Here is an 11747-nt window from a genome sequence, read left to right as displayed (position 1 = left end):
TGTTTTAACAGTTTGCGCTGACTTGTTGATTATCTATTGATCCTGAACGGTCAGTGATTCAGAGGGCTGCTGTTAAAAAAAAGAAAAAAGATTAAATATAATACTATTTATTTAATTATTGCTCTATTTATTTATGTCATGTGATCATGGTCTTCATCCCTGGTGTGTGTGTGCGTGCGCGTGTGTGTATATTACTCGATGGGGCTTTTTAACACTATTCAGGGCAACACCTCTCAAAGGACCACTGGGCGACAGCTCCCACCATCCCCCACGACGGGATTACGACATGAGTGTAGAAAACAAACACTGTGGGGCCAAGATGGCCGCCAGACGCGCCGCCGGACGTGCTTCTTATTAGAATGACATATCTACAGTACACAGACACCGCTGCATATCACATCCAAAAACGTATTAATCTGTTAACAAATATACTGTCTCTCTCTCACACACACACACACACACACACATCTAGAAGTGGAGATGTGCAGTGGGTTTGCCTCTGTATTGTACTATAAGATAACTGGTTATAAATGAAATTAAATGACTGAATTATCTAAATAAATTCATTATAAAAAGCTCGGCACTGTTTTTTGTTTTCCCTGTTTGACATCGCTGCATTCACATCATGTGGGAAATTCAAGACGTGCATTTGTCACACACATTTGATTGAATGACTTAATTTCCGCAGCAGGTAAATGTCTTTTTACTTTAGTTTTTATGCCTTAAAACCTTGAACACAGCATTATAAAACATTCCTTACTATTGTTCATTTGTACACTTTTTTTTTGTACTTTTATCCATAATGGTGCTTTATCCTCTCTAGAACTCAGGGGAGGGGTCCCGTCCTAATTAATACCCACGATATGAACAGTATACTAATTAATACGCCACAAACAGAAACCCCCACCCCAAAAAATAGAAATACCAATTTTATCATCTGTTCTTTTTCTAAACAAAGAACAGAATGCAAAATGGGTAAAAACTTTCCTGGAGAAGGTTCCGCTGTGACCGTGCAGTTGTTTCGATACGACAAAATGTGCTGAAACCACTGGAGAAAAGCGTCCGAGTGACGCTTTGTAAGGCGATACCTGAACCGTTGACTGGAGAAAATAGGCTTCAACATCCACTTCATGGAACAATAATTCTCATTCAGAACCAAGACTATGGAGACCCCAAAGCCCTGTGGGTTAAATACTTTCTTGCAGGTCTTGTATGTTCAGCTGGAGCAGCATCTAGTGGCCAAGAGCAGAACTGCAGCTCAAAGTAGCTTTAATACTAACGGAGCAACTCGATACAAACCCAATTAAAGTTAAATATTTGAATGCATGTGCTGAGTACAGTCTGTAATAAATAACCAGTGTTAAAGTCAGGCGACAAAAACGGTAAAGCACGACAAAGAGATGAGATGTTGAAAGATGAGAAAATGAGCCTTTAATGTTTTCTGAATCAAATGTATTTATTAGATAACATTACATCCAATAAAAACAAATATAACCAATTAAAAAAAAATCACTGCCCAATACAACAATATTTACAAGAAGCAGAGTGTGTGTGCGCCCGTTATCAGTGTGTATATCGTCTGTAGGGATCCAATGCAGAATGGGCGGAGCTTGTAAGGTAGTCTCTGGGGGACTTGTTCCTGATTGGCTCATCCTCTGGGAGGCAAGGCTTCTCTCTCAGCAGGTCAGCGGTGAAGAAATGAACCAGAGAGGGAGCCTCCTCTGTCTGCACACAGTAAACATACACATGGTAAGCAAGACACCTGGTAAGCAAGACACCTGGTAAAACAGTCTCTGGGTCGGCAACCTGGCGTCTTAGAAGTGCCTTTTATTTTTTAGTTTGAACAGAGCCTCAAAACATCTCATTCATACTCCCTCTATGACGTGCGAGGCGCCATGTTCACTCGTGTTTCATTGATATAAACACAAAAGAGGAGAACACAAGTTACCTCTCGTCGTCTGGATCCCTTTTAATCCACGCCTTCCTTGTCGGGAAGAAAACTGCCAAGTTTGGAAAACAAGTTGTTCTTGTTTCGGGAGGTTGGGTCGCTCCGCTGGTGGTTTGCGCCACGGTCTTCAGGCGTAGTTTTCGGGCGTGGTTCTCGGGATTTTGAAATTTAGACGCCCGCGAGTCCTTGTGTCTCCTCCGCACTTATTTCAGTTCCTCGGCCATTATGAGCCGAGTTCGCATTGACGCCCCGATGTACAACGACAAATAAAAAAAAGACTTTACGGTGCAGAAACGTGAGGAGGCCGCAGGATGTTCAGTGGAACAAGCACATTTTTTTTGTCAAAAATCTGGAGCGGGATTTCAGCCAGGAAGCGGACGCCCGCTTTAGGAAACGTTTTATTCAACAAATACATTTTAAGTCGGGACCGCGGGAGTCTCCTTTGACCCTCGAGCCGCAGGTTGCCGAGGCCCGCTCCGAGACACGACCTCGGTGGGAGAGAGCGCGGCAACCCCCCAACCACCCTCCACAGCGTCTCTCACCTTGTTGTCGTGGTTGCCGGTGATGGGCGCCGGCGGCCGCCTGTCCCGCCCCATCTGCCTGATCAGCTGCTCCTTCTGCACCGCCAGGCTGACCAGCGAGGTGTAGAGGAGCTGAGAGTGAGACACGTTCACACCTAGGGAGAGAGAGAGACGGAGAGGGAGAACCCGTCACACGCACCAATACGGACATCCCAGAATATCCAGATCAAATGTGTCCGACATGGCGTTCGAGAGGCTGGAGATCTAAACTGCTGTTAAAGGGTTTCAAGATGATCTAATCTGTACAGAATTATTATCAAAGCGAAAACTCTACAGGATCTGGCGCTAAATGCTAATTGAATGCTAACATGTGTGTGTGTGTGTGTGTGTGTGTCTCTCTCTCTCCTACCCTCAGTCGCCCTGGTGTTGATGAGGTTTTTGGCCCTCGTTGATTTCCGTAGAGTCTCCTGAACGGCCTCCTGGGAGTTGAACTCTGCATCCTAGAAGAGAAAACACAACCAGAAAGGATCTTTAAACTGTATGAGGCAGGCAGGCAGGCAGGCAGACAGAGAGACAGACAGACAGACAGACAGACAGACAGACAGTGTATGATAGAAGCCAGTAACCACCTGCAGCGTTTGAAGCTCCATTTTCAAAGCCAGCGAGGAGTTTGGCTCCGCCTCCTCAAACAGACACACGCCCCCTCCGACACACCCCGGGATCTGATTGGACGGCGCGGGCGAGGCGTCGGGCTTCTGGCCGCTGGCTCTGCCTGGGCGGAGGAGAGCAGACGGGTTTCCCCCGCGAAACTCCGTCAGCCGGCCAGGAGGAGTGCCACACCCGAGCGGACAAGGTCACGGTTCAGCAGGTAAAACAAACGACACGAAAACATCTGTTTCTCTTTTACCGCCGCGCTGCGCTCTCGCCCTCTGGCGGCCGGTCGGCTCGGCGCGCGGGTGGTCGTGTCCGGGCCGGTCGCCGGGGGGCTCGGCCGTCACCTTGACGACCACGGGCTCCTTGAAGCGCACCTGGAGGACCAGACGGGAGCCAATCAACGGCCAGTCGGCGGCGTGATGTCATCACCTTCTGACCCGGTGTCATTTTGTGCATCAAACGTGCGCTAACAGCACTGCATCAAGCGTCGCTCATTCTGGCTTTAGAGGTTGAAATTCAAGCACTTTCAAGAACTTTTTAAGCACATTTTTTTGTTTTCAAGCATGCATAAAACCATTTTAAATGTGATCCTTAGAGATTAAAAAAAAAAAAAAAAAAAAAAAAAAATGTAAAAATTAAAATACTATTCAAGATTCAAGATTTTTTATTTGTCACATACATATACATATTTTCATACATATATGCAGTGAAATGTAATTTTGATCCTAGTCTCATTGTATTTTATTAGTATATTTATTATCTATATATTGTATCATGCAAAACGTTTTTGGTTACGATTTGAATAACAAAACTGGGGGAATATCACAGGTTTTCAATGATTGTGTTGTTTTCGAGAACTTCTCAAGCACAAGGACTTCAAGCATAAAAGAGGATATTTTAAAGGTATTCCAGGATTTTACATTTCTGAGGACAAAACTCAAGCACCTCAAATTGCGCGTGCGCACACGCACACGCACGCACACACACACACACACCTGTTTTCTTCTGTGGCTTCCATCTGGTTGCCGTACAAGGTGCGTTGGGTGTGACTGCTGGCGTGGCCTGTGCGGGCGGGGTTTGTCGGGGTGCTTTGGGTGGTTTTGCTTGGGTGGGGGGCTGAGTTGGAGGGACAGATCCAGCTCCGAACAAGGAGGGGGGCAGGGGGTGCAAGGCAGCTGAAGAGGAGGAGGAGGAGGAAGAGGGGAGGAGGGCCCCTCGCTCAGCATTCTGCACAAACAAACAAACAAAAAAAAAGCAAGACGTCACCAAGCCGCTCTGGCCGTGACATCATGGCGTGAACCAATCTGACCTAAACAGAAGGAGCAGGGACTTGCAGAAAAGGCGTCGAACCATTTCACACTAAAAAACAAGTGTTTGGATTAAAGCTTCAACCAAAGAAGTGTCTCCTCAGGATAAAAGATGAAAGGTTACAGAGGGAGGATTGGCCTTATATACACCCAGCTCCGTATACGCTGACGTACCTTGCAAGTAGCACAGTTCAACACCTGACCTCTTCACACTAGCTATGGTAATAATTAACTCTTCAAGCGACAATAACAATTTTGACAGATTAATATCAGTTCAAGAATTTTTTTTTTTTTTTAAGTTTGTTTCATGGCAAAACAAAAACAGGCTACACAACATTATATATACACACTACATATATACAATATATATTTAGAAGATACAGCTCATGGGGGCGACACCTGCAACTAGGGCTCATTGCTGTCATCACTGAAAATAGTAAAATAAAGATATATTTTTTGTATTTCATTAAATATATATACACACACATATATATACACATATACAGTATATATACACACACATATATATACACAGACACACACATATACGGTATATACACATATATATACAGACACATCTATCTGCACACGCACACACCCATATCTGCGCGCACACACACACCTATGTCTGCGCACACACACCCATATCTGTGCACACACACACCCATATCTGCACACACACACCCATGTCTGCGCGCACACACACACACCCATGTCTGCGCGCACACACACACACACACACCCATGTCTGCGCGCGCGCGCGCGCGCACACACACACACACACACACACACACACACACACACACACACACACACACACCCATATCTGGCGCACACACACACACCCCCCCCCCCTCTCTTCTGGCTCCGTACAAAACCAGCCGTAGCGTGTGTGTGAATTAATGTGCATTGGGCGTTTATCGTTGTGAGGTTCGGTTCTAAATCAACACGGATGTAATTCACGAACAGACCCGAACCCACACGATTATAAAGTTAAAAGCACCACGGCCGCTAGGTGGCAGCAGCCCGAATTCCGTGCATTTAAATAGGCTCCGAAACAATCGATAAAGTTAAAAACAACGGTCCGAGGGGCATTATGCTCTGACAGCAACCTTTACATGACGCATTAATTAAATATATATTATTTCGTCATGGTTGTTCATATTATTTAGGATACGTATAAAGCAGTATACATGGCTGCGTGCCGCCTCTGGCAGCTGCGGCTAACGCTAGCTAAAGTGTTGAGTTGACTTTTAATTTACCTCGGTGCTGGGAGTTGTTCGGTCCGCTAACGGCACCGAGACGCCGCGGCGGACAAATCCCGTTCCAAGACGCCTCGACGTCGGTTCAGAACCGCGAGGGCGAATTGCGTTCGAGTCCGACGTTCGAACTTCCCTCCTCCCGTCGGCGCCGGCGTACTTCCGGCTTCCGCCCTAAAACCAGAGAGCGCACACGCTTGCCTTCCGGTCTCGCGTGGCTTGTTCGTCAGATCCTGCAGCGACCCCCGGCGGCGACTGCGGACAGGACAATGCAGGCCCTTGAAACGCACAGAAACCAATCGAAATGGCAATAGTTAAAAAACAAAATATACGAAAAATATATATAACACAACAACATGGTATCATCCTGCAATTATTTACTATTCAAGGTTATTCATTAAAATATTTTAATGGATTTTAAAGATAACTTGAAGTCGGCGTGTGATAATGGTTTTATTCATGTGTGTGTACGTTTGAAAGACACAACAAAGCCAAGCAGGTTGGAAATAACCCTCTGAGACAACAGTCATTGAAAATGTGCGAAATAATTTAAAGCCCAGCTGTGTTTTTAAGATGCACATGTCATTAACCTTATTTATTTTTTTTTTTTTGTGCCCCGGCTGCTCCGAGCCTTATTAGCAAAAATGGTTTTACGGCTTAAACTGTGGATTCCCCATCACTATCCCTCTCATAGGCGGTGCGGCCGCGGGCGTGTTTTGTGCGGTTGATCCCCGGGAGCCTCTTAAGGGTTCTGATCCAAATTCCAATCCAGAACATTCCGCCACACGCACACCACACACATGACACACACACACACACACACACACTCCCCCCCACACACACACACACATACACAAAAACCATGGGGCAATTTCATTTTTTTTCTGGAGTTAAAAACATTTATTAGAGGCAATACAGTCTCACACCCAAATTAAACGGACATTCCGCATTCGTGTTACATTAATAATTATTTACATTATCCGAAAAACAGCGTCATCTCCCGCGAGGAACCTCAAGTGCAGGAGCCAGATTTTGTAGCATTTATATTAGACATTCCAGCGAAAGCCTCACACCTTCCTCAAAGCCTTTCGCACACAGGCTGCTGCTATTTTGGGGCACAGTCCTGCTCATTGAACGTCTATTACTGCCGCTGCAACATGGAGTCCTGCCAGTTAAACATGTACCGCCACTAATTGTACATACATCTCATGAAACGCACGTCAGACATTTCATGAAAACGTCACAAATACTTTAAACTTAGAGAATAATAAAGGCAACAGAAGAGAAAACAAATCACAAGTTAAAATTCAGATGGCAATTTTAAGTTAAAACACTCTCAAATTGTGTGTGTGTGTGTGTGTGTCTATGCGTGTGTCTGTGTGTGTGCGTATGCTTGTATGTGTGTGTGTGTGTGTGTGTACGTGTGCTTAAGCTTGTGTGTGTGTGTGTGTGTGTGTGTGTGTGAATGTGCTTGCGTGTGTGTGTGCGTGTGTGTGTGCACGTGTGTGTGTATGTGTGTGAGGGCGCGTGTGGGTGTGTGCGCATGTGTGTGTCAGTGTTGGGGGAGCAGGGATCTGAGGATGTAGTTCTCTCTCTCCAACTGGCTGTTCCTGGCTTGAAGTTGTCGGATTTGGTCTTTCAGAAGCTCCAGCTCCTCCCTGACCGCCTGCATCAGGTGAGTCTTCACCAGCTCCTACACACACACACACGCACATGCACACACAGACACACACACACAAACATATTATGAGGCGACACAGCGCAGTACAATATAGTGTAATAAAGTATAGAGCAGTAGACAGTATAGTCCTCCTACCATGGCCTGCTGGATCTTGTTGTCAATGCTGATCAGACTGTTACTGGAAGCACTGCAACACACACACACACGCACACACACGCGCACACACACACACACGCACGTTAAGAGAGAGAGACAGAACGACGGTTCAAATAGGTTATGAGGGATGAAGCCCCCCGTCCCCTGGACCCCTGTCGCCGCGGTTACCTCTGACTGACAGGGCTCCGCCCGGTGTGAAGGACCGCCAGCTGACCGATCAGAGGCGGCGCGGGAAGGAGAAGGATGGGAGGGGCTAAGGTCGGGGCCGGGGGGGCGGCCTGTGCGGAGTGAGGGGGGTGAGGTCCGGCGTTGGCGCCGTAAAGGGGGTTGGCGTTGGCGTCCGGGGTGGGGCTGGCATAAGCATTAGCATTGTGGTTTGCATTATCGTTGGCGTTAGGGAGAGCGTTAGCCTGTGTTTCAGCATAAGCATTGAGGTTAGCGCTGGGTTCAAGGTTGGGGTTAGGCGCCGGGTCAAGGTTTGACTCCTGCTCCAGCCTCCGGCCACGGACAGGAAGTCGACCCGGGGGCTTCCTCGTTTGCAGCGTGGGGTTAAAGGTCAGTCTGGCGCCGGGCCAAGAGTCCCTGAACCCCTCGTGACATTTGACCTTTCTGCCACCCCTCAACACCTCCGACCGCTGGGAGGTGGGCGTGGACAGGCGCTGCAGAGCGCTGTGGGGGATCGGCGGAGTGTCAGGCGTCCGCGCCCGCGGCGGAGGGGCTTCCTGTGCGCTCTCAAACGCCGAGACGATTCTCTTGACGCTGCCGAACATGACCGACCAATCACGTCGCTCGATTCTGTCTGACCTGTCCGACTAAAGCGGGGCTGGAGACGCGTTCGACCAATCAGAGAGCTCCATCCGCGATGCCGTCGGGGCTCCGGACAAATATTCGCCGACTTCCTGTCCCCAGAGCGCGTCCTCCGTCTTCCTGTTCTGAGAGCCCCCCGGGTGGAAATGAAGCCCGTTTTGTTTTTTGTTTTTTTTCGGGGCGAGCGCCTTCCACACGCTTCCACGTCTGCTCTCTGATTGGTCCAGACCTCACCCTGGCATTCCTGCCGCCGCCCACTCACGCTCTCAGCCAATCGGGGGGCTGCTCCGGAATTCTCCTCCCGCCCGCTCACCCACTCTCAGGACCACGGGGACAATTGTTTGTGTGTGTGTTTACACTACACACACACACACTCTACACTCACACACGCACACACACACACACACGCACACACACACACACACACACACACACAGTCAGTCTGTTTGTTATCTGGTCTTCAGTCGAATGTGTGCATTGTCTCCGCATGGATTATCTGTGCTTCTAAAATTAAAAATAAAAGCTGAAGTCGTCTTGTTCCTCAAAGCCCAAACCAATAAAGCTCATCAGACGATTGAATTTCTTCGGGGTGACACCTTAAAAAAACCATTCGCTTAGACACATGAAAACCTCCTCGTTTAATGTGCAAACATCCTGTACCTGTGTGTATGTTAGTGTGTGTGAGTGAGTGAGTGAGTGTGTGTGTGTGTGTGTATGTGTGTGTGCGCGCGCGCGCGTGTGTGTGTGTGTGTTGTAAATACCTGGTTTCCCCTTGCAGGTCAAATATGGTTTGGTCCAAACTGAAGGTCGATGGGGTGCGACTGAATTGGAACGGTACATCTGGGGAGCGGGGCTGGGAGAGGGCGAGCTTCAGGACGGACTGAGAGAGAGAGAGCGAGAGAGAGAGAGGGAGAGAGAGAGAGGGAGAGGGAGGGGGAGAGGGAGGGGGGGAGAATCCTCTGTAATTAATTGACCTTTTATTGCGCATTGGTCCATTCCATTAACCTCAGACTTTTATTTTGAAAAGCCCGGTCGTTCCCGTCCGACTTTTCTCACAGCATTCCCGCGACGGGGGGCCGGCCACGCCACCGCCTCGGTGATTAATCGCCGCGAACAATCGGTTTTCCGTGGAAGCGGGTTCAACCGGAAAAAAAACAAAAAACAATGGCGGGCGCACCTCGCTCGCACCGTCGACGCAACCCCCGCCCCCCCCCCCCCCCGGCGATTTTGGAAATGAATCTGAAAACATTTCCCGGGGTAATTACGCCGTCGGGAGATTTGCGGCGGCGCCTCTGGAGCGCCAGGTATTCGAAGGTGGCGCGGGCCCCGCCCTGAAAAACCACCGACGAGCTGGTTTGGCTGCTCGTCCAACCACGAGACGAAAGAAAGTACATTTATTTATTTATTTATTTATTTATTTATTTACACTTCCATCCGTTTCCTCCAGTGTGAGCGACGTCTCTTTGCGAGGCGGACGTGGAATATTACACTTTCATTAGAAGGCCACTCAATTGATTATTGATAATTATTATGAATTATCGCGATCGGTATTTGAGGATTTACTGAGAATATCCTGAGGTACTAGTGACGCGGCAGCTTTCTGAGCGTTAGCACTGATCACTTTGTGTGTATGTTACCGGGTCCACGGTGCCCACGTCCAATCGGAGGGCGGAAGGTGAAAGGGGAGGCGGGGTCACGTCGGAATACAGCGATCCGATTGGCTCGTCGGGGTCCAGCAGGCGGGCGTCGACGGGGCGCCGGCGCCGGGGAGAGGGGGGGTCGCTCCGCGGGAGGAGGGGCCTCGCTCCCCCGAAACCCTCCCCCTGGGCGGGCTGGGGCAGCGGGTGGGCGGGGTCCTGAGAGTGGGCCTGATGCCCCGCCCCTCGGACCCGCCCGATCATCTCCAGGGACTCCAGGGAGTGGGCGTGTCTCATGCTGTCCATCACCCGCCGGAGCCCCGCCGCTTCCTCCCGCTCCGGGAAGTCGGTGCACGTCCATCGCCCGCGGTGGTACGGCTCCGGCCGCCCGGCGGCCAGCCGCACCACGCGGAAGCGGGAGGGCCCCGCCCCCTGCCCCGCGGCATCGTGGGAGGTCAGCTTCCGGTGAGGGGAGGGGGTGTTGGGCTGGGAGGAGGAGCTTCCCTGAACGGTGCCAGCTGATTGGCTGCTCAGCACTTCCGCGTAGTCTGACCTCACGCTTGTGATCTGAAAGCCACTCCTCCTCTTGCCACCACTCATCTTCTCTCTCACTCGCACGCACACACACGTGCACACACTCACACACACTCTCACACACGTGCACACACACACACACACACACACACACACACAGGCTCTCTGTCACACACACGGTCTTTCTCACACACGCACGCACACACACAGACTGTCACACACACACACACACACTCACTCACTCACTCTCTCACGCACACGTGCACACACTCACAAACAGACTCTCACACACGTGCACACACACACACACACTCTCTCACACGCAGACCCTCACACACACACACACACACACGCACACACACTCTCTCACACGCAGACCCTCACACACACACACACACACACACAGACTCTCTGTTACACACACACGCACAGAATCTCTCACACACAGACTATCTCTCTCTCTCACACACACACACACACACGCACGCAGGCACGCGACAGCAGCGGCTCTCGAGCTCAGGTCACAATCCCCTCCTCGCGCCCCTCACCATCGGCCTGACGTCATCGCCGTCACACAATAAACTCCTTTATGAGGCGCGTGACACCGTCCGTGTCGCGCGCGCGCACCGGGAAGTGAGCGCCGAAGTGGGAGGAAAAGAATAAAAAACAAAACCGCAAAAAAAAAAAAAAACTAAAGAAGAAAAAGAAGTTCTCTCCCCTCTTCCTCTCTCACTCCATCCCCCCCTTGTGACGTAACACCCGAGAGAAGCGCGGAGTCCTCGACTTTATTTCTCGGGGGGAAACCGGGGGCTCCCGTTCCCGCTTCCTTCCGGTCGGGCTCCCGTTCACCGCGCCGCCCGGACCCGCTTCCACGCGTCGAGCTCGCTCCCCCTCCGGTCCCGCTCCGCCGCCATCGCTCCCTTCGCCCTCTCTGCGTCCTTCACGCGCACAGATGTTGGTCCATCTTCAAACTTTTTTTTTTGGGGGGGGGCGGGGGGGGTTGGGGTTGGAGGGGGGGGGGGGGGGCGGGGAGGGGAGTCGAGCCTTGTCGAGCCCCGCCCCGCCGGAGCGCCCCGCCGGAGCGCGCGCTCGCGCCGCCGCCGCCGCGCCATCTAGCGGCGGGGTGCGGTCGGCGCAGCGGTTTCCCCATCCCTCCGTTCCGTCGCGACCGTCATCCGTCCCCCTTCTCCCGACGCGCGCACGGCATGATGACGTCAATAAAGCACCACAAAACCTCATGTTT

At 50.6% G+C, this 11747-nt stretch overlaps 2 protein-coding genes across 2 annotated transcripts; both read right to left on the bottom strand.

The window, feature by feature from the left end:
- Positions 1-1563: 1563 nt before the first annotated feature.
- Positions 1564-5833, bottom strand: ppp1r35 (protein phosphatase 1, regulatory subunit 35; the record flags this gene model as incomplete). The annotated part of the gene is made up of 7 exons (XM_080023579.1): positions 5693-5833; positions 4119-4350; positions 3377-3497; positions 3099-3241; positions 2879-2969; positions 2491-2624; positions 1564-1725 (listed from the first exon to the last, which is right to left on the bottom strand). The coding sequence occupies exons 2-7, from the start codon at positions 4347-4349 to the stop codon at positions 1564-1566; spliced, it is 882 nt and encodes a 293-aa protein (XP_079879705.1). The 5' UTR covers position 4350; positions 5693-5833.
- A 746-nt stretch (positions 5834-6579) lies between these two features.
- On the bottom strand, positions 6580-11437 carry tsc22d4 (TSC22 domain family member 4). Its single transcript, XM_080023723.1, has 4 exons — positions 9971-11437; positions 9095-9213; positions 7506-7557; positions 6580-7382 (listed from the first exon to the last, which is right to left on the bottom strand). Exons 1-4 carry the CDS (start codon positions 10568-10570, stop codon positions 7242-7244), a joined length of 912 nt encoding a protein of 303 aa, XP_079879849.1. The 5' UTR covers positions 10571-11437; the 3' UTR covers positions 6580-7241.
- Between the last annotated feature and the right edge of the window lie 310 nt (positions 11438-11747).

This window comes from Zeus faber (genome assembly GCF_960531495.2).
Source record: "Zeus faber genome assembly, chromosome: 22".
Lineage (NCBI taxonomy): Eukaryota > Metazoa > Chordata > Actinopteri > Zeiformes > Zeidae > Zeus > Zeus faber.
Note: the sequence above shows the minus strand (reverse complement) of the source record. Positions and strands in the feature narration are given on the sequence as shown.